This window comes from Ascaphus truei, chromosome 7 (assembly GCF_040206685.1).
Source record: "Ascaphus truei isolate aAscTru1 chromosome 7, aAscTru1.hap1, whole genome shotgun sequence".
NCBI lineage: Eukaryota > Metazoa > Chordata > Amphibia > Anura > Ascaphidae > Ascaphus > Ascaphus truei.
In genome coordinates, this window is record NC_134489.1 from 103448478 (window position 1) to 103475578 (window position 27101).

At 45.8% G+C, this 27101-nt stretch overlaps 1 protein-coding gene across 17 annotated transcripts in view; it reads left to right on the forward strand.

The window, feature by feature from the left end:
* Positions 1 to 25688, forward strand: part of BIN1 (bridging integrator 1) — a 115208-nt gene extending 89520 nt beyond the window's left edge. For 6 of the 17 annotated variants that reach the window (XM_075609746.1, XM_075609753.1, XM_075609749.1 and 3 more), the window contains 8 exons: positions 629 to 730; positions 4491 to 4514; positions 7447 to 7557; positions 10810 to 10905; positions 12327 to 12440; positions 14151 to 14252; positions 15510 to 15545; positions 18511 to 25688. In XM_075609746.1, the coding sequence (XP_075465861.1) occupies positions 629 to 730; positions 4491 to 4514; positions 7447 to 7557; positions 10810 to 10905; positions 12327 to 12440; positions 14151 to 14252; positions 15510 to 15545; positions 18511 to 18618 (693 nt within the window). In that variant the 3' untranslated portion in view covers positions 18619 to 25688. The remainder of the gene's footprint in view (positions 1 to 628; positions 731 to 4490; positions 4515 to 7446; positions 7558 to 10809; positions 10906 to 12326; positions 12441 to 14150; positions 14253 to 15509; positions 15546 to 18510) is intronic. The other 11 variants (XM_075609748.1, XM_075609760.1, XM_075609763.1 and 8 more) reach the window with 5 other exon arrangements.
* The last annotated feature ends 1413 nt before the right edge of the window (positions 25689 to 27101 follow it).

Consider the following 27101-nt stretch of genomic DNA (forward strand, 5'->3'; position numbering starts at 1 on the left):
GGGCTATATTACAGCCTTTCTTGCTTCTTGCAGAGTTGAAACAGGTACATCCTCATTCCTGCAGGAGGGATCTACAACACTAACGCATGAGTAATATCGCTATGGTAGACAGATTGCATACTGCAGTGCCACTGTGTATGCACTGCCTCAATGCCAACTTAGATCATACATTGGCCTCACTTAAAGGGTTATGTGCAGTATCCAGCACGGTGTATTGTCATTCAAAGTGGTTTACACTGCAGTCAACGTATTAATGAATCGTGTGGGGGTGTTTGAGCACATTTTGTAGAAATTACGAGACCATGCAGGGAAAACTCAATGTAAATGTGATCATGGTATGGACACGTTTCCACTCCCTTCTCCCCTTGTTTTAACCCTTGCTGCATCAATGGATTGCAAGCTCCAAGCTCCTGGTGGTAATAGGGACAAAGTAGAAGTCCGGGTTTGGCACATTATGTAGTGATGGCGGCTGACCCGTTTTCCATCTCTCTAAAGACGGTCACGCTAGTACTAGCTCTAGTCGGACAGCATCCTTCCTGTCATGTGCCTGCCTATATCCAGTGACCTCTCAGACCTTTTCCATTGCATCTAATCTTCCACTTGACCTCCTTCTTTTCCTGCTGCCAAGTTTGAGGCCACATGGCCCCAACCAGAGGAGTCCAGCTTGCTGGATCTGGATTTTGATCCTCTCAAACCTGATTCCAGTACGGTGGCAGCATCAACTGCTCAGGTGTGTTGTCTCTTAACCTCCTGAAAATCCCAGTGGAGAAGGGACCAGTGTCAACTGCATGGCAGCGAGGGATACACACCGTCAGGAAGTGCATGGCCGCTAGGGATACACACCGTCAGGAAGTGCATGGCAGCTAGGGATACACACCGTCAGGAAGTGCATGGCAGCTAGGGATACACACCGTCAGGAAGTGCATGGCCGCTAGGGATACACACCGTCAGGAAGTGCATGGCAGCTAGGGATACACACCGCCAGGAAGTGCATGGCAGCTAGGGATACACACCATCAGGAAGTGCATGGCAGCTAGGGATACACACCGTCAGGAAGTGCATGGCAGCGAGGGATACACACCGTCAGGAAGTGCATGGCAGCTAGGGATACACACCGTCAGGAAGTGCATGGCAGCTAGGGATACACACCGTCAGGAAGTGCATGGCAGCGAGGGATACACACCGTCAGGAAGTGCATGGCAGCTAGGGATACACACCGTCAGGAAGTGCATGGCCGCTAGGGATACACACCGTCAGGAAGTGCATGGCAGCTAGGGATACACACCGCCAGGAAGTGCATGGCAGCTAGGGATACACACCATCAGGAAGTGCATGGCAGCTAGGGATACACACCGTCAGGAAGTGCATGGCAGCGAGGGATACACACCGTCAGGAAGTGCATGGCAGCTAGGGATACACACCGTCAGGAAGTGCATGGCAGCTAGGGATACACACCGTCAGGAAGTGCATGGCAGCGAGGGATACACACCGTCAGGAAGTGCATGGCAGCTAGGGATACACACCGTCAGGAAGTGCATGGCAGCGAGGGATACACACCGTCAGGAAGTGCATGGCAGCTAGGGATACACACCGTCAGGAAGTGCATGGCAGCTAGGGATACACACCGTCAGGAAGTGCATGGCAGCTAGGGACACACACCGCCAGGAAGTGCATGGCAGCTAGGGATATACACCGTCAGGAAGTGCATGGCAGCTAGGGACACACACCGTCAGGAAGTGCATGGCAGCTAGGGACACACACCGCCAGGAAGTGCATGGCAGCTAGGGACACACACCGTCAGGAAGTGCATGGCAGCTAGGGACACACACCGCCAGGAAGTGCATGGCAGCTAGGGATACACACCATCAGGAAGTGCATGGCAGCTAGGGATACACACCGTCAGGAAGTGCATGGCAGCGAGGGATACACACCGTCAGGAAGTGCATGGCAGCTAGGGATACACACCGTCAGGAAGTGCATGGCAGCTAGGGATACACACCGTCAGGAAGTGCATGGCAGCGAGGGATACACACCGTCAGGAAGTGCATGGCAGCTAGGGATACACACCGTCAGGAAGTGCATGGCAGCTAGGGATACACACCGTCAGGAAGTGCATGGCAGCTAGGGACACACACCGCCAGGAAGTGCATGGCAGCTAGGGATATACACCGTCAGGAAGTGCATGGCAGCTAGGGACACACACCGTCAGGAAGTGCATGGCAGCTAGGGACACACACAGCCAGGAAGTGCATGGCAGCTAGGGACACACACCGTCAGGAAGTGCATGGCAGCTAGGGACACACACCGTCAGGAAGTGCATGGCAGCTAGGGACACACACCGTCAGGAAGTGCATGGCAGCGAGGGATACACACCGTCAGGAAGTGCATGGCAGCGAGGGTTCCCCACCGTCAGGAAGTGCATGGCAGCTAGGGATATACACCGTCAGGAAGTGCATGGCAGCGAGGGATACACACCGTCAGGAAGTGCATGGCAGCTAGGGATACACACCGTCAGGAAGTGCATGGCAGCGAGGGATACACACCGTCAGGAAGTGCATGGCAGCTAGGGATACACACCGTCAGGAAGTGCATGGCAGCTAGGGATACACACCGTCAGGAAGTGCATGGCAGCTAGGGACACACACCGCCAGGAAGTGCATGGCAGCTAGGGATATACACCGTCAGGAAGTGCATGGCAGCTAGGGACACACACCGTCAGGAAGTGCATGGCAGCTAGGGACACACACCGCCAGGAAGTGCATGGCAGCTAGGGACACACACCGTCAGGAAGTGCATGGCAGCTAGGGACACACACCGCCAGGAAGTGCATGGCAGCTAGGGATACACACCATCAGGAAGTGCATGGCAGCTAGGGATACACACCGTCAGGAAGTGCATGGCAGCGAGGGATACACACCGTCAGGAAGTGCATGGCAGCTAGGGATACACACCGTCAGGAAGTGCATGGCAGCTAGGGATACACACCGTCAGGAAGTGCATGGCAGCGAGGGATACACACCGTCAGGAAGTGCATGGCAGCTAGGGATACACACCGTCAGGAAGTGCATGGCAGCTAGGGATACACACCGTCAGGAAGTGCATGGCAGCTAGGGACACACACCGCCAGGAAGTGCATGGCAGCTAGGGATATACACCGTCAGGAAGTGCATGGCAGCTAGGGACACACACTGTCAGGAAGTGCATGGCAGCTAGGGACACACACCGCCAGGAAGTGCATGGCAGCTAGGGACACACACCGTCAGGAAGTGCATGGCAGCTAGGGACACACACCGTCAGGAAGTGCATGGCAGCTAGGGACACACACCGTCAGGAAGTGCATGGCAGCGAGGGATACACACCGTCAGGAAGTGCATGGCAGCGAGGGTTCCCCACCGTCAGGAAGTGCATGGCAGCTAGGGATATACACCGTCAGGAAGTGCATGGCAGCGAGGGATACACACCGCCAGGAAGTGCACATTATCTGTAATACGCTAAATGCTAACGTTTATTTATTTATAAAATGTTTTACCAGGAACTAATACATTGAGAGTTTACCTCTCGTTTTCAAGTGTGTCCTGGGCACAGAGTTATGATAACAATACATGGTTACATTAAATGAACAGGGTATACACTAGATTTAAAGACATTGCATGAACAGTTAAAGATAATATGTTATAGGCGCATGTAACCGTTACAGACAAGATTCAAATGTAATTTTGAAAGAACGAAGACTGGAGGAGGCTTTAAAAGTCTCAGGTAGAGTGTTCCAGATGTGAGGTGTTTAGGCCAGGAACTGGTCTCAAAAACATGAACATAGAGAGCTGTGATTGTATAACACAGGCTGTATATAGGCATGTGCTATATACCCCTCCCGGAAAAAAAGGATACATATGAATTTAGCAATTAATTTATGGTATTTGCTGTGAGGTTTGCATTTCAAGGCGAAATTCTGAAATGTTTTAATACATCTTAAAGTACGAAATAAATCTTACATTGCGGAGCATTGCAACTATGTTATCCCATTGGTATCTGCATGTGGGACGACACCTTGGGCCCAGGGCCGGATTAAAGTCTTTGTAGGCCCGGGTACTCCCATAATTGTAGGCCCCCAAGACAGATCTACAGATAAACATTTGCATTGTATACAATGTATAGGTCCCATAATATAATATGACTATGATTTTTTGTTTATAATACTGTTAGTGGTCTTGCCTTATATGTAACTGTAATGATTGATTTTTGTGGGGCATAAAAACTTTTGTAGGCCCTGGGCACTGTACCTATTGTGCCCAATGGAAAATCCAGGCCTGCTTTGGGCCTTCATAATCTGAATTGCAGTGTTATATTAGCAGTCTTGTGGATTAGACACGCAGATATATCGTGTGTAGTAAAAATAAACAAGATGACTGTAAATCTTTTGATTCTGTCTTGGAAGCGAATGAAACTTACGCTTGTTCTCTCTCGTTCTTGCTGCATTATTACATGCTCAGTCTTTGCCATGGGATATGTGGGAGGTAAGAATTTTAATTGATTCACCTGTGTCTATTACGTAGAGATGGGGAGGCCAACTCCAGTCCTCAAGAGCGACCAACAGGTCAGATTTGCAGGATATCCCTGCTTCAGCACAGCTGGTTCAATCGACTGAGCCACTGAGCCACCTGTGCTGAAGCAGGGATATCCTCAAAACCTGACCTGCTGGTGGCCCTTGAGGACTGGATTGGCCTCCCCTGATATAGAATTGACAAGCTGCCCTACCCCTCATATCGTACGTCCTTGCATATGTTTCTGTCTTTTTCTCATTTTGGTGAATTTACTGTGTATATCATTCTGTATCTGTTCTATCATTCCGAGGTAGAGTGGGAGGTAGGGCCAGAAGAGTGGGAGGTAGGGCCAGAAGAGTGGGAGGTAGGGCCAGAAGAGTGGGAGGTAGGGCCAGAAGAGTGGGAGGTAGGGCCAGAAGAGTGGGAGGTAGGGCCAGAAGAGTGGGAGGTAGGGCCAGAAGAGTGGGAGGTAGGGCCAGAAGAGTGGGAGGTAGGGCCAGAAGAGTGGGAGGGAGGGCCAGAAGAGTGGGAGGGAGGGCCAGAAGAGTGGGAGGGAGGGCCAGAAGAGTGGGAGGTAGGGCCAGAAGAGGGGGAGGTAGGGCCACACCTCCTGATAGGACAGACAGGCTGTATGAGTGGCTCAGTGAGTCACTAACTCTGAGCACAGTGATCGTGACTTCGCAGCACGGGGGAAGCCCAGTGTCTGAATCCTTGTGCCCGTCGGCAGATCACTATTGTTAGGTGTACAGGACGGGGGCGGTAGGATGAGGCAATGTTAAACAAAAGCAGAGGAGATTCAATGTTCTTGTTGCTGTCTATATCATGGGGGTAACAAGTGTGAATAACATCATCATTAAAAGACACAAACTATACCACATGTACAGAGGGCCCATATTTAATAACCGGTGCTATTCTAAAACACCCTTCCAGCGCCGGAAAACAAATTATAGCCCATTCACTTGAATTGGCTCTAAGGTGCCCTCTAGTGTTGAAAGATGCTATGAAATTGCACAGCTCGGCATATACAGTATATGGGCCATTGTATAGTAGAATGAGGGTCTTTTTTTGAAGAGGTGTGCTATGACTGTCATGTGCAATAGAGTACTGTGAATACACTGTAAGCAATTACAGATACGATGAAAATGTCCTATTTTAAAGCAACATGCCAGTCTTAATCATGCCTTTTTTTTTTAAATTATAGGGAGATCTAATAAATACAACAATAATATGACCCCCCCATGCACTGCTTTGTCCTAAAGGGATTATACCGATTTTAGTTAGAAGATTGCCCCAATTTTTACTGTCTTGGATTAGCTTGAAATAAAAGCCAGGTAAACCTGTTGACCATGGAGCCATTATACGGATCAAAAGAAACAAAGCATGTTCATCCCACGTTTACCTATTCAGGGGTCATTGAGCAGTTATTATATAAACAATGCAAAAGAAGGAACTGCGGCTATATGTATCATTGTCCTTCCATATACAAAATATGGGCTGTAATGGCCTGGCGCTGGTTGAAATGTAAGACGCATAATTCACAAGTATTTATTTATATTGGATTTGATGCAGATACAAGTGAGAAACAAATAGGAAAGTTAACTCTTTTGAGTATCTTTATTTTATAGCTCCCACGTGTATCAAAAAGGTACAAGCATTTAAAGATAAAACTGGGTCTTCAGCTACCGCATTTGCAAATAACTGTCACAGCGTTTCATACATAATAAGTAAATGCACCATACGTATAATAATAATAATTATAATAATAAAAAAATAAAATAAAACAATTTATCGACACCTAGCAAGGATTCTCGGCAGCTTATTGAAATCTCCTCATTGCTGACATCCGACAGTGTAATTAAATCTCTCTCTCTGCTTATTAAACACAGTTCACAGGAATTAGCAAAGTTACAGAACTAAACCGTTGCTCAACATGTGCCTCGCATAATTATCTCTTCACCCGACTGAATTAAAAAAAAAAAAAATCTCTAAGCCAAATGGATATTAGTTGCCATTTGGCTGGAATCCCAGAAAGAAGCAGCACTGAATTACAATGCTGGGTGACCTGAGACAGAATCTAATTAAACATGATTGAAAGACTTGTGTGGCTTTTCATGCACCTGTACTGGTGCATATACGTGCTGCTCAGCTTTAATTTATATGCAGGTTATTCAAAGAGCGACTTGTATACAACTCTGGGTAGAGTAGGCAGTGAATTCTTCCTGTACATTGTTAATACCCCGCTCCTTGTGTTGTGCTGAACGCACCCATCACAAACACTTCTCGCCATTTTATTACCATTTGCTGGAGTGCTGTTGAAGTGTGACCCATAAACACAAGAGTAACGTACCTCCTAATTAGGATGACCAGATGTCCCGGTTTAGCCGGGACTGTTCCGTTTTTTTAGGCCTCTGTCCCGGCTTTTTTGCGGTGCTGTCCAAATTTTCTATCCCGCTCACCATGCATGCGCGATCGGCGTTTGCCGGGAACTCGCGCGCGATCTGCAAGCTCCGCTCGCACATGCGCACGAGCGACTGGGAAATGCCGATCGCACGAGCGACTGGGAAATGCCGATCACGCATGCGCATGAGCAACCAGCAAACGCTGATCGCGCATGTGTCATCGGCGAGCTCCGATGTGTGGCATTTGTCCCAGTCTTTGCTGGGACAAATATGGTAAACCTACTCCTAATTTGATGAACCCCAACATGTCCTCCTTTACATCTCTCTGATTACGTGTATTATCCTGCATAAAGATGGTAACACGTAGCCCCATAAATATGGCACATACATTTTCTCTATGCATCTCTCATCGTGTGATACTTCTTCTCATGGGAACTTTTGTCTCTTCTTATCTCCTGCACTGGCTATCTTCCCCCCCCCTTTCTTTATTTCTCAATGGCTGCCAGCCTGAAAAGAGCGCACCTGGCAGCATGGATCAGTTTCACAGCAGTAACACTACTGATAGCACTTTTGTTGTGGACTGGCCCAGCCAGCCCATCGAGACCGAGTCTGCCCAAGTAAGTGGATTCCCGGTCATTTCAGTGTCTGTCCATCAGGCATTCTTATTGTAGTAGCCTTTATAGTAGGGGTCTCAAACTCAGTCCTCAAAGGCCACCAACAGGCCAGTGTTTATGGATATCCCTGCTTCAGCACAGGTGGCTCAGTCTTTGACTGAGCCTCTGATGGAGCCACCTGTGCTGAAGCAGGGATAACCTGAAAACCTGACCTGTTGGAGGGCGGGGTGGAGGACTGGAGTTGAGCCCCCCTGTACTATACCACAAAAATGCATCATACTCCATTTTTTTGTCGTGATTGATTTTTTTCTTTTCCTCATTCCTTCATTTTCCTATTTCCCCAGGTTATACGATCATTCATGTCTTGTTTGTGCATCGTTTTCTTATTTCCCCTTAGTCTGAACTCTTGCTGCCTTATTTGTATCTACAGTATTTAAAGTTCTGATTAAGTGAGAATTTATTAGTAGCCGGATGAGAAAATATGTAGTTCTTCGATTTGATAAATCATTTCCAAGTCGTTAAGGTGTTTTAGTGATACATTTGGAACAATACTACAGCTCCTGAACACTATTGTTAAAACTAGTCTTGCATAGATGTAGCTGGGAAGAAATGATGTACAATGTATAACTTTGAATCAGTATATACAGGATCAGTAGATTTAGAAGAGGGGAGCGATAATGTTGCATTGTTTACTGTTTAAGAAAACACATCATACATCTAAGATGTTTTACTGTCCAATAATTCTGTCTGGTTAAACCAGTAGTTCCCCCAACCATCTCTAATAGCAAGTCTGTGATCAGATGCATTATAAATCCTTCCGTATTTGATACAATTTTCAAATGACAAGAAAATTGCAGGGAACCCTTTAGGGATGCACAAGGACCCCAAGGGTTCCTAGAACCCTGGGTTAAATCTACGTCGGTTAATGCGTCCAGCGAACTGCATTATGTGGCCTCAGATAAGCCGTTCGATGGAAAACGGAGCGTCGGTTACCGAGGACCACCAGTACATGCAGGATTGAGTAGATGTGACTACTGGAACATGGCATTGAGCCCACCTTGGCATTCTCTTGGGATCTGTAGGGATTTCATTGTATTGGTTGGAATTTCTTGAGCAATCTTGGATTGCTCTATTATCTTCGGTTGACAAAACATTGCCAGATCCAACTTTTAGGTCTAGAGATAGTTGCACCCCAATCCACTTCCTGGGGTGGTCCTTTCAGGTTCCATTGGAGAAGCCATTTCAAATCCCAGTCATTGATTGTCTCTAATTCTGCCTCAGAGCTAAGGTCTTGCTCAGGGAGATGAATGGCCCTGTACAGCGTTTTATTGCAATGGAAAGGAACAGTTGGGCATTGAAGTTTGTATTTCCAAACACACGATCGGAGAAAATCATCTTTTTATGCATAACTAGCTTTTGTACCCGGCTTCGCCCGGGGAATGTAATATTGATTGAATACATTGTATATAAAAAAAAAAACATTGTAATGCCTGCTACTGCTTCCATGCGCGCCTCCGCCGCTGGCTCGCAGCACAGCGATATGTGATCATCCCTAGCAGACGCAGGCAAGCGTCCGGGTGCAGGGCATGCGGCGGGGGGGGGGTGGGGAGCGAGGACCGGGGGGGTAGCGAGAGAGGGGGATAGAGAGAGAAGGGGGTAGAGAGAGAGGGGTAGAGAGAGAGGGGGTAGAGAGAGAGGGGGGTAGAGAGAGAGGGGGGTAGAGAGAGAGGGGAGTAGAGAGAGGGGGGGAGAGAGAGAGGGGGGTAGAGAGAGCCCCCCCTAACATCTCTCCCAGCCCGCCCCCCTCACATCTCTCCCAGCTCGCCCCCCCCTCACATCTCTCCCAGTCCCCCCTCACATCTCTCCCAGTCCCCCCCCTCACATCTCTCCCAGTCCCCCCCTCACATCTCTCCCAGTCCCCCCCCTCACATCTCTCCCAGTCCCCCCCTCACATCTCTCCCAGTCCTCCCTCCCCCTCCATGCCTCCCTGGGTGGAAACAGGCACGGGGAGCGGCTGAAAGAGAATCTCTTGAATCAGAGCAGGAAGTGAGGAGCGGTGAGGGAGCAGCAGACAGGAAGTTCCGGGTCAGGCTGCTAGATGGCACACCTCCCCTTCAGTCCTGCTCTGACTCTCACTCAAGTGATTCTACTACCGGCTAAGGCCTGAGACATAGTGGTTGTATCCGGGCGGAGGCGCGCTGAGGCTCAGGGAAAGCGGTGCTTTCCCTGGCCTTACACAGCGTGCCGTCCGTGGGCGGGTTTGGGGGCGGGAGTTGGTTCGCCCTCATTGGGCGAACCGCTCACGTGACCGGCCCTGCGCTCCAGCGAGCGCCAAATCTGAAGACACGGTGAGACACACGCTTCCGCAAGCGTGCGCGAGCCACTGCTAAAGCCGCTTTCATTGCGGCTGCAGGGGCTCAGTGCCGAGCAGCAGCGCGCCTCAGCACGGGTCAGCGCATAAGCGCTGACCTTGCCCGAGGCCTAAGGAAGAGCTGACCCGTGCTGAGGTGCGCTGCTGCTCGGCACTGAGCCCCTGCAGCCGCAATGAAAGCGGCTTTAGCAGGGGCTCGCGCATGCTTCTGCAAGCGTGCGGAAGCGTAAGTCTTACCAAAATGTTAAATTCAAGCGCTCAAGGGAGCACAGGGCCGGTCACGTGAGCGGTTCGCCCTCCGTGATGTCACAGGCCCCCCCCCCAACACGCCTCCCCCCCCCAACATGCCCCCGGACGGCGCGCGGTCTAAGGCCTCAGCGCGCCTCCGCCCGGCACAATTCACCATGGACGCAGCCTAATAGTTGAAGCCCCCTGCCGCATCCCATCTCCCCCTGCAGCCAGGTTCGGCTGAATCCCACTCACGCCCCCTCCCTTAGTAGCCACGCCCCCTCCCTTGGTAGCCACGCCCCCTCCCTTGGTAGCCACATCCCCTCCTTCGGTAGCCACGCCCCCGTCCCCTGCTTTTACTGCTGTCCAGCCGATTGAAACTTAGAATGTCCATAACTTGGGGGGTGAGTGACATGGGAAGCTCAAAATAGTTGCGTTGACCTACAAATCTGCCGCAGAATGTGCAGTGAAAGTTTGGTTGTGCTACGTGGTGCCGTTTGTGAGATTTCGATGCTTCTGACATACAAACAGAATCCAACTTAGAATAATAGTATAGATGTTGGCTCTTTGCTTTAATTCTCTATTTTTTCATGGACTCTTAGAGCGTGTTTCTTTTCGATGCATTCTTATTAAATGGTATGTGCGTTATTTTACAGCCGGCAGAACCACCCCATGCTGCCGTCACTGAAGAAACGAAAAAGGAAAGAGAAGTGATCACTGACTCTGCTGTATCTGAAAGAGACACTTCCACTGTAAGAAATGCAATTATTTGGGTATATACCACTGTATCGTCAACACATATGTCCATAGTACAATAATATAGGCAAGGGGTTCTCAACTCCAGTCCTCGACTCCCCATCAGTGCTGAAGCAGGGATATCCGAACCTGTCTGGGGTCTTGAGGACTGGAGTTGCCCACCACTGATATAGGCAACGCAACATATTTCTCCCAAAAAACTAACCATCTGTGGGCAAGTCAGTTCTAGGGTTTGTCAAGTCTCCTTGTTGATATATACCAGATCTTTGGCCAATGGACTTTCCCAATGGTCGTTTCTTGATTGCCAGTTATACAATGTTCTGTCCTTTTTAGAGTTTTTATTTTATTTTGGAGATCACAGAAAAGCTCTCCAGAAGTGAAAGATTTTTTTTTTAAAGTATAAAGTCAAAATCCAGCGTTGGAATTCCTGATCATTAGTATCATCATTTGTGATTCGTTTCTAGCTTTTTTTTTTTTTTTTTTTTTACAAAAACACAGTAAAGCAAAATGTAATCTGTAGGGATAATTGCACCATTTGGGATTTGTGCCATGGACAGTAAGGATCGTTATCAGATATTACAATTGATAGTCATTAAAAAAAAAAAAGACCATCCCATATTAGTGAAACAGTTTTTCGTCACATTTCTGCCCTTTGTGATTTTTTTTCTCCTTTTAATTTTATATTACAATATGAAAACACAAGTAGTTGGTAAATTCACACGGTTATATTTAATTGTTCTGTAGATATACAGGCATACCCCGCTTTAAGGACACTCACTTTAAGTACACTCGCGAGTAAGTACATGTCGCCAATAGGCAAACGGCAGCTCACGCATGCGCCAGTCAACATGTCCTGAACAGCGATACCGGCTCCCTACCTGTACCAAAGCTGTGCGCAAGCGGGGAGACTATAGAGCCTGTTACAAATGCATTATTTACATCAGTTATGCACGTATATGACGATTGAGGTACAGTACATGCATCAATAAGTGGAAAAAAGGTAGTGCTTCACTTTAAGTACATTTTCGCTTTACATACATGCTCCGGTCCCATTGCGTACGTTAATGCGGGGTATGCCTGTACATCTTTCTAGCTATATATTTGAAATACAATATTGCACCAGTTGCTCTAAGACAGATTAATGTGCCTTTTGAGAGATTGTAGGATCATTTAGGGCATGTGTGGCCAACTCCTGTCCGCAAGGGCCACCAACAGGACAGGTTTTCAGGTTATCCCTGCATCAGCACAGGTGGCTCAATCATTGATTGAGCCACCTGTGCTGAAGCAGAGATATCCTGAAAACCTGTCCTGTTGGTGGCCCATGAGGACTGGTGTTGGTCAGCCCTGATTTAGGGTGACTAGAAGTTACACACTGCGTCACTGTCCTAGTTCGTAAACTAGTCTCTTGTATCCCCAGCAGTGTCAAAGTTCACTCCCTGCTGTAGTTGTTGAAACATTCTCTGCTACTGTGAATGGTACCGTGGAGAGCAGTCCACCCAAGACGGTTATGCCTCCGGGATTCTTGTATAAGGTAAGATCAGAGGTACAGGTAGCAGTAGGTAACCAAGCCACAATACAATAGAATGAATGAGATATTGTTTAGTCCTAGGGATGTATCCGATTGGGCACTACACCGTGATTGCTCATTCACTTCTCTAGAATTTGCCCCATACCGGAACAGCACATATATAATCCCTTCTTATTCAACATATTTAGCACCGTAACTGCACTGCGACCTCTTTCATCCGTAAAGGGTTTAGAGTCGGCAGTGAAGGAGATAACTTTTGCTATTCGTGTAAAAGTGATGTTGACCCGAAATCTTGATTATCTCTGGTTTGCCACCACTACCAGCTTTACAATGCAGAATCGGCGATCAAGCTCAAACTGCTGTCTCTGAGTGGGTCCAATGGTTCTGTACTTCCTGGTCCTAGGCTTGGCTGTACAGGGTGGTCAGCAAGTCACGTTCACTGAATGATCCCTCCTTGTCTGCAGCTAAATTACTTCATTAATGATGCTAGTAGGTCCCGGAAAGAGTAAGATACTTTGTGGACTGTGATACATTTTTGATGCACCAACATATCTAGAGATGAGAGGCTTACATACATAGCACATGAGGTTCGTAGGGCCTTCATCTGTGAATGAAGTGTTTAGCCGATTAGCATACTGTGGCTGAGGTATTGTCCTCTGCTGTATACATCCATGGATGAGGGGTATCAGCATGGGATGTGATAAGGCTGTAGACCCCTTCTCATAACATGTGCTGTAGGTGTTAAAATGTTTCTATAGATCAGGGGGGCTCAAATCCAGTCCTCAAGACCCCCCAACTGGTCAGGTTTTCAGGATATCCCTGCTTCAGCACAGGGGGCTCAATCAGTCGAAGGCACTTCCCTGTGCTGAAGCAGGGACTGAGTGACCCCACCTGTGCTTAAGCTGGGATATCCTGAAGACCTGTTGGGGGGGCCTTGAGGACTGGAGTCGTGCACCTCTGCCACAGAGCGTTATGTGCACTGACTGTCCAGCTGCACAGAGCACTGTCTAGCTCCAAGCCATTCCATCCTGGATGCCTGAATTATTTAAATTCCCCATGTCCTTCTGTCTTGAGTATCGCTGACGTTACCTCTTAGGCTGGGGCCATAGAGGGGGTAGCAGGGCTGAGGCTCGCTGACGCTCGCCTGCTGAAACATGCGCGATTTCATGCCCATGCAGGCGAGCCAGCGGGCGCAATCTGGAGGCGGGGGGAGACTGAGGGAGGCGGGCAGTGATGTCGCTGGGCCAATCCCCCGCGACGCACCAACGTCACGGCGCCGTGACGTTGACGCTGCTCCACGCTGATTGGATGTTTTCAGCCGACAGCGCTCTGAAAAACAGCTTGGCTGTCGGCTGAAAAATCCAGCGCCTCAGCACGCCTGCGGACGCTCGCGTGAGCCCCCTCTAAAGACATCCTTATGGAGGATGCAGGGGCTCAGCGCGGAGCGTCCGCACGGCTCAGCACTGACGTGCCTTCTATGGACTCAGGCTTAGAACTAATACCGCTTGTGCACGGGGCTGCCCAGCTGTGCTGGCGTTCTGGTCCCGGGGTCAGATCTGGTGTATTTGTGGCGCTTCTCTGTGGAGGGACGTGTGCCCACGGGCCGGAGGACGCAGGTTTGCGGGGCTGTTGATGACCTGCAAAGACTCCAGGGTACGTTATCTGTAAGCGTCCGTAGCAAACACGTCTCCTTTTTGTTATGTTTCTGTGCAGGTTAGAGCCCAGCACGATTATGCTGCAACTGATTCTGACGAGTTAAACTTGAAATCGGGGGATGTGGTGCTCGTGACTCACTATGACAATCCAGATGAGCAGGTAAGCACAGTGACTGCTGAATCAAAGCATGGCTCTTTTCTGCTTGATACAAGAAAGGGTTAAAACATGGTAACACACAACCTGTTTTACCTGATTGAGGGTGGTTTTTACATTCCCTTGCGTGTGTTGTAACCCCTGTATAGTTTTGCTGCCACTAAATTTATTTGAAATGCTTGAAGTACCGCAGTTCAGGGAAAGAATATATCCAACTTCTGTGACCGTTTTTATCGCCTTTAAAATTCATATAATGGGAGAATAAGATGATGATTAATGGGAATCCACCACCTGGCCAGAATTGAACTTCTAAATCCCAGTCTCTCCAGGCCTCAAGGGCCACCAACAGGTCAGGTTTTCAGAGTATCCCTGCTCCAGCACAGGTGCTTCAATCAGTGGCTCAGTCGACTGATTGAGCCACCTGTGCTGAAGCTGGGACAGGTTGTGCCACCTTTGCTGAAGCAGGGATATCCTGAGAACCTGACCTGTATGTGGCCCTTGAGGACTGGAGTTTCTCACCCATGGGGTAATTATGGGGTAATTTGTGTTTTGACGCAGAGCAGCATTGTATCCGGCTTTGTCTGCAATACTACGATGGTCTAAATATTAACCCCTTTGCTGCCGCAGAGCTGTTTTAAATGGGAATTCTCTTCGATATACAGAGTACCTACAATGCTGGCCCTGGTACATTTTTCAGTAGGAAAAGAAAAAGCTGTTCTGTGCTTTTGCTGTTTACAAATACAGTTTTCAAACTCCTCCCAATTTCGACGCCCTTATGATATAGTTGGGGCTCCTAGAGTTATAGCACAGGGGTGCTCAACTCCACTCCCCAACAGTTCAGGTTTTCAGGATATCCCAGCTTCAGCACAGGTGGCACAATCAGAGCCCCAGTCAAAGACAGAGTCTCTGATTGAGCCACCTGTGCTGAAGCAGGGATATCCTGAAAACCTGACCTGTTGGGGGGGCATGGAATGGAGCACCCCTGTTATAACATCAGCAGCTGTCACTCATATCCCAATCAATGTCACTATGTTCACGTTGATACTTTTTGCATTAAAAATGTTTAATGCATCAAAACCTCTCTTTTTAATAAAACCGAAAAACAGCTTTATAATGGCTGTGTATATAGAATTGTTTCTATGATCTTATAACCTTATCTATTATTGACCAAACAGAAGGAGCCTTGCTTTGACCATCATTGTGTAGAACGTTACTTCCTCAACCAAGCTGCTGAACTTTGTGTAATTAATTATTTTTTTTTAGAATAAAAAGTTGGAAGGAGTTTTTATCACTAAGAAGGTAAAAAAAAAAAAAAATTAAAAAAATTAATCATATATGTTTGCATGTGAGTTCCCCATTGAAAATGGAGACTATTTATCAGGTTCTTGATACGTGAAATCTTTATGGTTAGTGTTATCACCATTGCAGATAATTCCAAAGTCCTAAACTTCTCTAGCAATCATCCATAATATATATATATATATATATAAATCAAAGAGTACAGTCCCACTTATGATGTTATAGAGCACGGATGGCCAACGCCAGTCCTGAAGGGCCACCAACAGGGCAGGTTTTCAGGATATCCTTGCTTCAGCACAGGTGGCTCAGCCTCTGAGCCACCTGTGCTGAAGCAGGGATATCCTGAAAATCGGTCCTGCTGGTGCCCCTTCAGGACTGGTGTTGGCCACTCCTGTTGTATAGTATTGACGATGTCCTTGGAATGACATGGTATGCACTGTTCCTCAATTGATCTGTTAATTGCTTGGCAAAGTTAGACCAAAAAGTGGAAATGCAGAAAGAAAATAAATTCCGGTCAGTTACTCCCGTTACTGGGGAAAGGACCATGCACGGATTGCAACGTTCCAAAACATTGTACAGCCGTTATTCTCTGCAAGGGACGATCTCATAGTGAAATATGGAGCCAGGTAATGAACATTTACATTGATAGATCGTTGTTTGGATTGGCCCAGTGTGACTGTACTTCTAGAATGTAACTGTTACTTGTTAAAAGTAAGTAATGTGGAATGCCAAAATATTGCTTAACTTCAGTGGTTTTCAACCTTTTTTTTTGGTTAATGAAACCTATAATTATATTGTGACATTCTGGGGAACCCCAACCCTCTCTAATAGTGCGCCTGAGATTAGATGCATTGTAAGGAACCCCAACCCTCTCTAATAGCGCGCCTGAGATTAGATGCATTGTAAAGAACCCCAACCCTCTCTAATAGCGCGCCTGAGATTAGATGCATTGTAAGAATCCCCAACACTCTCTAATAGCGCGTCTGAGATCAGATGCATTGTAAATTCTTCTGTCTTTGGTATATAGCAAATGAAAAGATCACTTGTGAGCACATTCGCATGTCTCAGACAGGTCTGCAACCCAACCTTTCCCCATTATTTCCTAGCATACAGGGTTTCCACTGCAGAAAGGTATTCTGGGAAATGACATGCAAATGGGCATACAGTGTCACCTTTTGCTTCAAATGTATTGCTGTATTTGGTACAATTTTCAAAAGACCTAAAAATTGCAGGGAACCCTTTAGGGATGCCCCAGAACCCAAGGATTCCTAGGAACCCTGGTTGAAAAACACTGCTCTATTGATTTGGGTATATTATTCCTAGTCATGAGAATGAAACAAGTCCGTGTGAAAACATCATATAGGACCATGTCTGACATCTCTGCAGAATACATTGCACTGTATCAAGAACCTTGATAAAAAGGCCTCCCTTGAGTTCCGTTTTGCAACACTCATATCTGTAATAATTCATGGAATCGACCGACCACATCTGACCTTCCTTTGGTTTCAGTTTTGGAGGCGCTTGCAAGAAGGTTTGACTTTGATGTTTCCGATTAAAATATGCAATAGTGGATAAAAATCAAACCTGCTACCCATTCGGCATATGATAAAGACTAAAAAAAACACCCGAGCAGCACCATACAGTCATTTATAGCTTATTCCAGAGGGCTGAACATAACATTTGGGCACCAATAATTGAGGGAATGTGACAGCGCTAAGGATTATATTACTTGGGTAATCCTTATGCCATAAATACCGCTCTTCGTTTTCAGTCACAAACACGACAGGCTCCCCGTGCATAAAACCACTTTCAATTCATCATTTTCAATTAATTTCAAATGATTTGCTTATGGTTTGGAGATGGCTTGGAAATGGTTTGGAGATGTGGAATACCTGGCCCGTGTGTGACTCTGTGGACTGGAACCAAAGAGAAGAAGCCTAAAGGTTTGTGTCCACACTTTACCTGCCCATCAAGAGTGTCCGAAAAACCAGCGCAAGATCCAGTTATTGTAATGCCCCGTGGAAGGCTGTGCAGAGATGAGCTGTGCAGCGTTTGCCTGCATTACATTGTATTGAGCTTGACTCCAGTGTGCCAGGAATTTGTTTTCCTCTGTGACAACAAGTACCTATCCCCACCGCCTGGTTGAAATTTCCAAACATTAGCTTTGCGGCTGTGGTGGACACTTAGAAAAGACTGCTGGCCTCTTTCACTGCGAAGGGGCTAACAGTATCTCGTCTGCAGTCCCTCCTACAGGAGTTTTTATTTTGCACACATTTTGATATACTGTGGGACAGGGGTGGGCAACTCCAGTCCTCAAGGGCCACCAACAGATCAGGTTTTCAGGATATCCCTGCTTCAGCACAGGTGGCTCAGTTCAAAGACTGAGGACTGGAGTTGGCTACCCCTTCTGTAAGATAACACCCTGAGGGGGCTATGCACAAAGCAGTGATAAGTGTTTTTAAGTGAGATAAATGCTTTATGGCACAATTTATGGCGCTTTTTTTTAGCAATAACTGTGTTTTGATGATAAAAAGCCTTTTAAGCGCGATACTCCAGTGTTATCACTGCTTTGCGAATCACGCTGCACGCAATATTAAGAAATAAAGGCATTTATCTCACTTAAAAACACTCATCACTGCTTTGTGCATAACTCCCTGAGTCTCAAAGCTGTCTCCTTTATCAAAAACAAAGGCTAGCTTTCGGTAGACGGCTCCCTTAAAGTCGTCCACGACTTGGGATAGACCAACATGGCCACTGAACTACTTCTAGGTCACCACTTGGAACACATAGGTAACATTTAAAAAAAAATAAAAAATCTTTAAAATTAGAATTTATTAAAGAAACATTCGCCTGTTTTGCTATAAAGGAGATCGTCTTTGGACTGTGGGATCTCTCATTTCTACACAAAGAATAAAGCGACGATGCAGCGGAATGCACGTTTCACTGTGTGTGTTTTCTCTGGCAGGATGACGGGTGGCTGATGGGAATTAAAGAGAACGACTGGTTCCAGGATAAGGACTTTGAGCAGCACCGAGGAGTCTTCCCCGAGAACTTTACCGAGAAGTACCTGTGAGGAGAGAACGTGCGACGCTCCTTCCTCTCTGGGAAATAAAGCAAATTTTCTGTGAAAATGATCAAACCAACAGCTACCCTAAGAACAAACAAAAAAAAAAAGGAGGAGGAAGTTAGTCCTAAAAGTGTCTACTTTAAAGGTTCAGTTCTCTTGTAGAAGCAAGGTTTCCAAATAAATAAATATACTTAAACCGATACAATAAGATACAATTTAAGGAATGAGAAAATAATAGTTCCCATCCAACCTCAGCAACCAGATATTGTGACTGGGCCAATCTGGGGTCTACTATATGAAGTTTATAAACACAGGAGGGGCGTCATTTTGGGCTGTTCCGTCAGGATGCAAAATACTGGTCCTCGCTAACATGTCTCATGGGATAATGTGTTTGAAAACGATTGTCCTTAAAGTGTGTTATGCCATGCAAAATACTGCTTCAGAAAACAGGCCTAACACTTGTCATGCATGTACTATTGCAGGGGTGGCTAACGCCAGTCCTCAAGGGTCACCAACAGGTCAGGTTTTCAGGCTGTCCCTGGTTCAGCATAGGATTCAGACACCTGTGCGAAGAAGGGATATCCTTAAAACCTGGCCTGTTGGTGGACATTGAAGACTGGAATTGGCCCCTGTACTATTGTATGTATGCTTAAAAATGGCACATCAACAAACCTTATTTAGGCATATGGTGTGTAATATATTGAATAATGTGAAACAGTCCCCTCTTGCTGCTGCTTAATTGTACTCACAGACAAGGAGTTTACTTCACAAAGTGGGGAGCGCTACCATGGGGGGAAAAATAAGGCCGAAAAAGGAGAAAAAAATCTAGAATGTAGTATGTTTGTAGAAAACATAATAGTATTAAAAGTGCTGATTTCAGCTAATTGCACTCACATTACTTAAAGGACCGTGGACTTCCTTCTCCGACGCATATCCCAATGCTCATAAAACAAAAGGAAGAGGAGGTAGGGAGCGCAACACAACGCCAAAAAAATGGCCCCCCTCCCTTTGTGAAGACGAGAGACCGACAACACGCAGCATGGAATAGATTTCCTACTTGCACTGAAGCAATGTCCCACTGGGTGCTGGGACTCGGCAGGTGAAAGGGTGGTGGCTGTTTCTATGGGCATCATATTGTTACATTGTAATGTTGTGCATGGCCCTGGTAAACCACCACTCATTGACCCGTGGCCATTCCTTTTTCTGCTTTATCCTCTTTAGCAAAACCTATCCCTGACCTTCGCTGTTTGAGGGGAAAAAAAAGGTTAAAAAGGACTTGTTTCAATAATGACGTGGGGTCAACTTTTGGCTTTTGTTCGTTTCCGAATTCCCCAAAAGGGGGCGCTCCTAATCCTGCATGTAACTGCGCAGCGTTCGCTAGAACGGTTTGGTTCAGATACAGCAGGGCTGGCCAACTCCAGTCTTCAATGGCCACCAACAGGTCAGGTTTTCAGGATATCCCTGCTTTAGCACAGGGGGCGAGCCACTGATTGAGTCACCTGTGCTGAAGCAGGGATATCTTGAGAACCTGCCCTGTTGGTGGCCCTTGAGGTCTTTGAGTTGGCCAGCCCTGAAAGAGCATGTTACAGTCCCCTGTTTGCCTCGTGTTCCCGTGGCCCAGTGTTTATGGCCGTGGCTTTGATTTATAGTGTCATTTTGCCATATGCAGTATCAATGTTTCGGTTTTCTTTTAGCTTTATGAATGCTCATTGATGCCATTTGCAATCTATGAATCCGTCCACTATTCAGAAATCCACTACATGCTATCCATGTACGATAGAGGAGTACTCGTGGGGGATGGGGGGGGGGGGGGGATGGACTTGAATGGCAGTTTGATGCTGATCAATCCCCTATACCAGGGGTGGCCAACTTCAGTCCTCAAGGGCCACCAACAGGTCAGATTTTCAGGATATGCCTGCTTCAGCACCGGTGGCTCAATCAGTAGCTCAGTCTTCAACTGAGCCACTGATTGAGCCATCTGTGCTGAAGCAAGGATATCTTGAGAACCTGACCTGTTGGTTGCCCTTGAGAACTATGAGTTGGTCTATCCCCGTGGTGCCCATCAAGCATAACAATATGGTGGTAAAGGTAACAGCGCAGTGGATTCCTCCCTAGATATGCAACTCTCGCCCCTGATTAGCGCTCTGTTTTGCCAACCTTTCTTCATTCCATAATGAGATAATAGTCTTGTCACGGGATTTCAGAGTAGAACCTCGGAGCTAGTAACATGTAACATGTAACATGTAACATGTCCATCCCATGTATTCCATGTGCTGCAGAAGAGCTCGGCGCCATTAGAATGCTTGGAAGTAACATCTTCACCAGCAGAGGGTGATGGATTCATAGTATATTACATAGGGATCTTTTTAGAGAGTGGGGGGTAGAAGGTACACAAGCTCCAGTAGTGTTGGATAGATACTATGACAGATTCACTGAGATCGGGGGGAAATAACGTGAAGTTACCCAAGACAGGACTGCCCTTTGTGAGCCCTACTCACTATGGTAAATATATGAAACGTAATGGCCATATTGAGCTCATGAACATAAGAGTCCATGTAACGTTATTTCAGGATAGCTGCATTATCTTCCAAGAACATACAGTACTGCTATTTAAGTCTTGGTATTCCTGCAATCCAGACACACTCCCCCATCCCCCCCCCCTGCTTTCTATCTCCCCCTTCCTCTCTCTCTCCCCCTATCTCACGCTCTCATTCTCCCCCTACCTCGCGCACTCTCTCCCCCTTCTCCTATCTCCCCTATCTCCCCTCTCTCTCCTCCCCCCTCTCTCTTTCTCTTTCTCTCTCCCCCTCCCTCTCTCCTCCTCTCCCTATTCCATGGTATGGATTGGAGTAATGCCAGATTTTGGTATGATCATTTAAGCCGATTACCATATAATTTAGAATTAAGGAGCATTAAAAAATGAACACAATGCTTTTTACAGGAGTAAAACCGGTTCCATTATTTGCTTTATTGAATACTGCGTTATGATTAACATGCATTTAAATGGCATTCCTGCCCATTTTACACACATATACATTTTTAATAGAATTTGAAAAGGGGGTGCTCCGGAGCAGAACCGATCAATTTCTAACCCTGGGGACCCTCCAGTTCCTAACAAACTTACTGGTTTACTGTGCAGTTTGCGTTCCTGGATTTTCCAAGATGGCACCCGCAGTTATCTATAGGAAGCTGCAATGTCACGCGTTGCAACTTCCTACTGGCCTGCTGGACCCATGGGATTTTTCGGCCATTTTGAATTCCCGGATCGGGGCTTAACATCTGCAACTCAAGAGTGAGTTTCTCGGGGTTCAGCTCAAAAGGACCAACCAGCTCAAATTCTGTAAAAACAATCTATTTGTACAAAAAAACCACAGAGTTGGTGGGATCGCTGCTGGTTACGTAGGCTAACGAAGCTTAGTAAACCTGTTTAGTAAATATTGTCCTGAATCTTTTCACCCACTAAATATGGGGTAACCAATTCCAGTCCTCAAGGGCCACCAACAGGTCAGGTTTTCAGGATATCCCTGCTTCAGCACAGGTGATGCAGTCTTCAACTGAGCCACGGATTGAGACACCTTTTGCTGAAGCAGGGATATACTGAAAACCTGACCTGTTGGTGGCCCTGGAGAGCTGGGATTGGCCACCCCTACACTATATCTTTTAACCCTTTCCAGTGCCAGAGTGGCTGGCAAATCAAGGTAGAAACAAATCGCAATCAGGTAAAAGATCAGACAAAAACATTGTGTTTGTCTTTCTTTATACGAGCTGTTTTTGTGTTTGAGTGTGTGTTGTTTTTTTTCATTGCGATAGTTAACAGGACTGTGATTTTATATTGTGATATGTGATCTGTGAGTACATTTAATGAGGTGTGTACAATGGCGCAGGAACGAGTGAGCTAAAGTGTATTAATCTCCTTGTGCTGTAGAGGCTTGCGACAATATTGCAATGTGGTGCATTGCTTTGCTTTAACTGCCAGCACACGAGGGTTTCTTCTAATAAAACGGATATATTAGGAATCCCACCCTCAAACTATAGTTCCTGTGGCAAAATCTATAAAATATGATAATGGGGATTAAATAAAGGCGCCGTAAACACACGGAGGACATTTTAGTATTTGTGAGCGAATGGATTTTAAGCTTGATGTAAGCAAACCATGTGCAACGTTTACAGAGAGAGTCGGTGCTGCAGAGGGCGGGTTCTGACTTTTTCATTGGTGATGTTTGAGTTGTATAAAAATGGCGCTTGGAAGCCAGTAATTAATGGTGATGTAATAGTAACTTAATAGTCATTAATGGTGATGTCATTGGTGCAAGCACCAGCACCAAACATTATTGGCTCTATCAGTGGAGAGGCCGCCAGCCATTTTTTCTCCATTCAATGAGTGGGGAAAATAAATTGGCCAATATCTACAAAGCGGTCTTCTGCTAGAGGACTCATCCTGAGTTCAATGGGCTTTAAAGGTACAGTATCTTCCAGCCCCAGAAGGTGTCTTATGGCAGAACACTGCTAAGTAAACATGGCCTTATACCTCTGACACTATGGAGAGCCCCCTGGAAAAGATGATTTGAACCGGGGGGATATAGTCATCACCGTGGTTACACCTCTGGAAGCAAAGGGTTTGAGTAAGTTAGAGAGAGAGAGAGAGAGAGAGAGAGAGAGATCGCCTGTAGCCCGACTTCTTCTTACATAGAAAGGAATCCGAATGTGAAAGTGAAGGATCGGTGATTCTTCTTTTTGTATGTGCAATATTATCCCTTCACTGCCACAAGAAATGCAAAACCATTAGCAGTGATGGGGTCAAGGGGGGCAGGGGGGGATCATACCCGCTGACCCCTGGTTTCTCTTATTTTCAATGCTGGAGCAGGGGTGGCCAACTCCAGTCCTCAAGGGCCACCAACAGGTCAGGTTTTCAGGATAAACTAGCCTTTGAAGAAGAACAACCAAGTCCCAGCATAAGCTCTCTATGACGTGGGAAATGTAATTACCATAGTATTTAAAAAGTCATAATACATTTGGCGCACGAGACAAACTTGGAACCTCCTGGCTGTATTTCCTAATTTCTGTACCTGTACGGTAATACAACATATTTTCAGTGATGGAAGTGGATGACACTCGTGTAATGTATCCGAGGCCCATCCAGCACACCACAGGTTAAACAAAGACTGGCGTTAGCCACTCCTGGGTTAAACGAGTCCAACTCGTCCAAATGACATTGGGAGACAAATGAAAGTGCATTTCATTGTCCATAGAAATGTGTTATAAGAAAGAATGAGCATCGCATACAGTATCAAGATATGTTGGGTTGGATGGATCAGCAATAATTGGCAATGCAATATCCCTCCAGTGCAAAGAGGTTACACCCACAGGTACCATTACCCTACCTAGCAAGTATAGGACTACTACTTAAGGGCACTACACTTTTGTTGGAATAAACTACCAGTCTACGTGTGTTAGCCAGGGGAATAGGGGTATTCTTTCACTTGCCCAATGTCACAAGGAGCTTACAGTCTAATTAGAAGTAAACCGTTGCTGTAAAGAAGCTGCACCTTTTAAGAAGCAAAATAGTATTTATGTAAGAGAATATGAACCTTGCCCTTCACAACACAAATCTGCGATCAATACTGTGTTTTCTGGTTGTGTTTTTTTTTTTTTTTTGTGTTAAGCTTAAAAAAAAAAAAAAAAAAAAAAAAAAAGATTCTGTATTGACAAAAACGGAAAAAAAATATTTTAATACTGTTTAAACAAAATGCTGCATGAATTTATTATATTGTGGTTAGTTAGAAAATAGGATATCCAAATGTTATATAAAAAGAAAGAAAAAAAAAAAAAAGAGGTGGAAGTATTAAGTCTAATACTATTGATCCATAGATGCCCTGTGTTAAGTTATTAGACACCTTTTTACCCCTTGTCAGGTTTTCGTTTCTTACATTAAGGACACATATTGTCCAGGTTGTGTTTTGTCAGAAATAGGGACAATCAAACCTCTTTGGACATATTTGAGTTCTTTTTTTAGTTTGGGTTATAAAGGTGCATTCACTCTTACAAAATAATTACTTTGGCTTATTTTCACCTTCTAATATTTCAGGATCTTGGTTCACATACAGTAAATGTCTGATTTTTGCCATATTTAATGCTTTTGAAAAATGGCTACAAAGCACTAACTGAGGTATCGTCATGCCTACCTCAGTCACTGTTCTGACATCAGTTTCTTTTCTCTTCCCTTCTCATGCTTCATTCAGACAGGTCAGCCTGATTAGTGTTGCTAAAATGTGGGGTTTATTATGAAGAAAAGGAAAAACCTAATTGAAGGATCCATCTTTAGCACGTCCCATGGAAAATGCATAACAAGTGCTTTTTCTTAAAATAGCACCACAACTTGAGGTTTAGTTTGAGCAGTTTTAGTAATCAAATGAGGGGAGACACTAAATATATATATTTATTTAAAAATAAAATGACCACAAAAAAGACTGAATGCTCCTTTAAAACACCCATATGCCTATTTAAAAAAAACTAAATAAAAAATCCTGATGTCCTCTTTAACTAATGGTCAGTAGTATACCTTTTCTTGGAACCACCGATCCCTCCTACCTCTTGCTATTGTGGTGTTACAGGAACAGCCTGTAGGAGAAGTGGGAAGTACTTGTGTCAAAAGTGGAAAACGATCCATGTGTCCTTAGGCTGCTCAGTCCCATGACGGTACTTCAGCTTTACTTGAACGTTGGCAGAGTTGGCAGGCTACCTACTCGTATGGAGAAAGTATCTGTTACCCTTATATATTGGTTTTATGGTTTAGACCAGGAGTTCTCGACTCCAGTCGTCAAGCCCCCCCATACAAGGCAGGTTTTCAGGATATCCCTGCTTCAGCACAGGTGGCTCAGTCTAAGACTGAGCCTCTGATTGAGATCCTGTGCTGAAGAAGGGATATCCTGAAAACTTGACCTGCTGGGGGTGTCTTGATGACTGGAGTGGTGCCCCCTGGTTTAGACAATGTATCAAACGTATGTATGTGAAATATAACTTCAGCTGGAAACCTGTACTTATGACTGTCTGTCAATAAAGGGTGCCAGGCTTGAAAACCTCTTGGATGGATGATATTATTTCCTCAGCAGCCACACCGCGGGGTACAAGAACACAGAACATCCCCAAATGTTCAAAAAGCCTACTGTATTTAACAAGAACCAATCATCTTGTTGTGACTGTGAGTCCCTTTAAGACAAGATCTCACAAGCCGTTGGATCATCTTGTTCATACATTTTTTTTTAACCAAAAATGTATCTTTCTGTAAAGAGGAATATACATCTGTATCAATTGTTGCTCTACAAGTTCAACTACTGCACAGGTGGCTCAGTCAACAACATAGTGCTCTCTACGGTATCCGTCAATAATGCTTCACAAACACCGACACACTTCACGGATGCAGGACTTCATCCCCATTGTAGCTCTCACTCCTACGCTAGGGAGGTTCTGGGCTTGTTACCCGCAGTAAGTGTTAAACTTGCGGTCTCTTGCATAGCGTTAGTGATGCCCCCCAACCCCCACGTTAATGGACCTCTCTGGAATAGGAACCCGCTACTTCTGCCATACCGATCCGATCAGGATTGCACTAGGAACCTTCCGGTTGGGCGGATCCAGATATACTCCGGAGTTACTAACGGAGAACTCCTTACTAAAAGCCTGCTTCGTCCTGCTCCGTAGTGAGAACATCCTCAGACCTACACTACTAGTGCTTAAAGGGGCACAATCCTTAACTAAAAATAACAAAGGGTGAGAGGACTCACAGTGAGGCCCCAGTCTGAACTTTCTAGAACATTAGGTGGAGCTATATATACCTTTCTATCTCCATATGGTGACATAACAAATAAATCCAGGGCTCTGCGCTCAATAAAAACTTGTCTCTGACACAATGATCCAAATAATTGTTGCATTTCTTTGCAGAGATGAATAGAGATCACCCACAATGTTTCGGGCTAATCCTTCTTCAGGTGCTGTAACAAAACAGTAAAACATGTCTTACCACATCAGAGCGTTTTGAAACTTCCATCCAAATTTCGTGCCAGAAACAACCTGCTGCCAATCAGTCACCTCTCTATTTTAAATCCTTTTTATGAATGAGGCAAAGTGAGATAAAAAAAAAAAAAAGTGTGAGATAAAGTAACAAGGAGCCGACACTGGGAGTTGAACCAATTCAAACTCTGGTTGTTGTTTATAGAGTCAGTGTCGTTACTCCATGAGCCGCTCCTTCATAGTTAACATATTCATATTATTCTATGAGATTGTCACCACTTATGCTCCCAACATCTAACCAACACATTATCTGAGATCTGACATTTATTATTATTATTACAGTTTCATTTATTGAGACTAGGGAAAAAACAACCACCCAAAGAGTGAAAGCTTGCGCACTCGCATCACTCTACAATCCCATAAAAGACGAAGCCGTAGAGAATAACAAAAAAGAGAAATCAAAAGGAAGGGAGAGTCAAATGCCG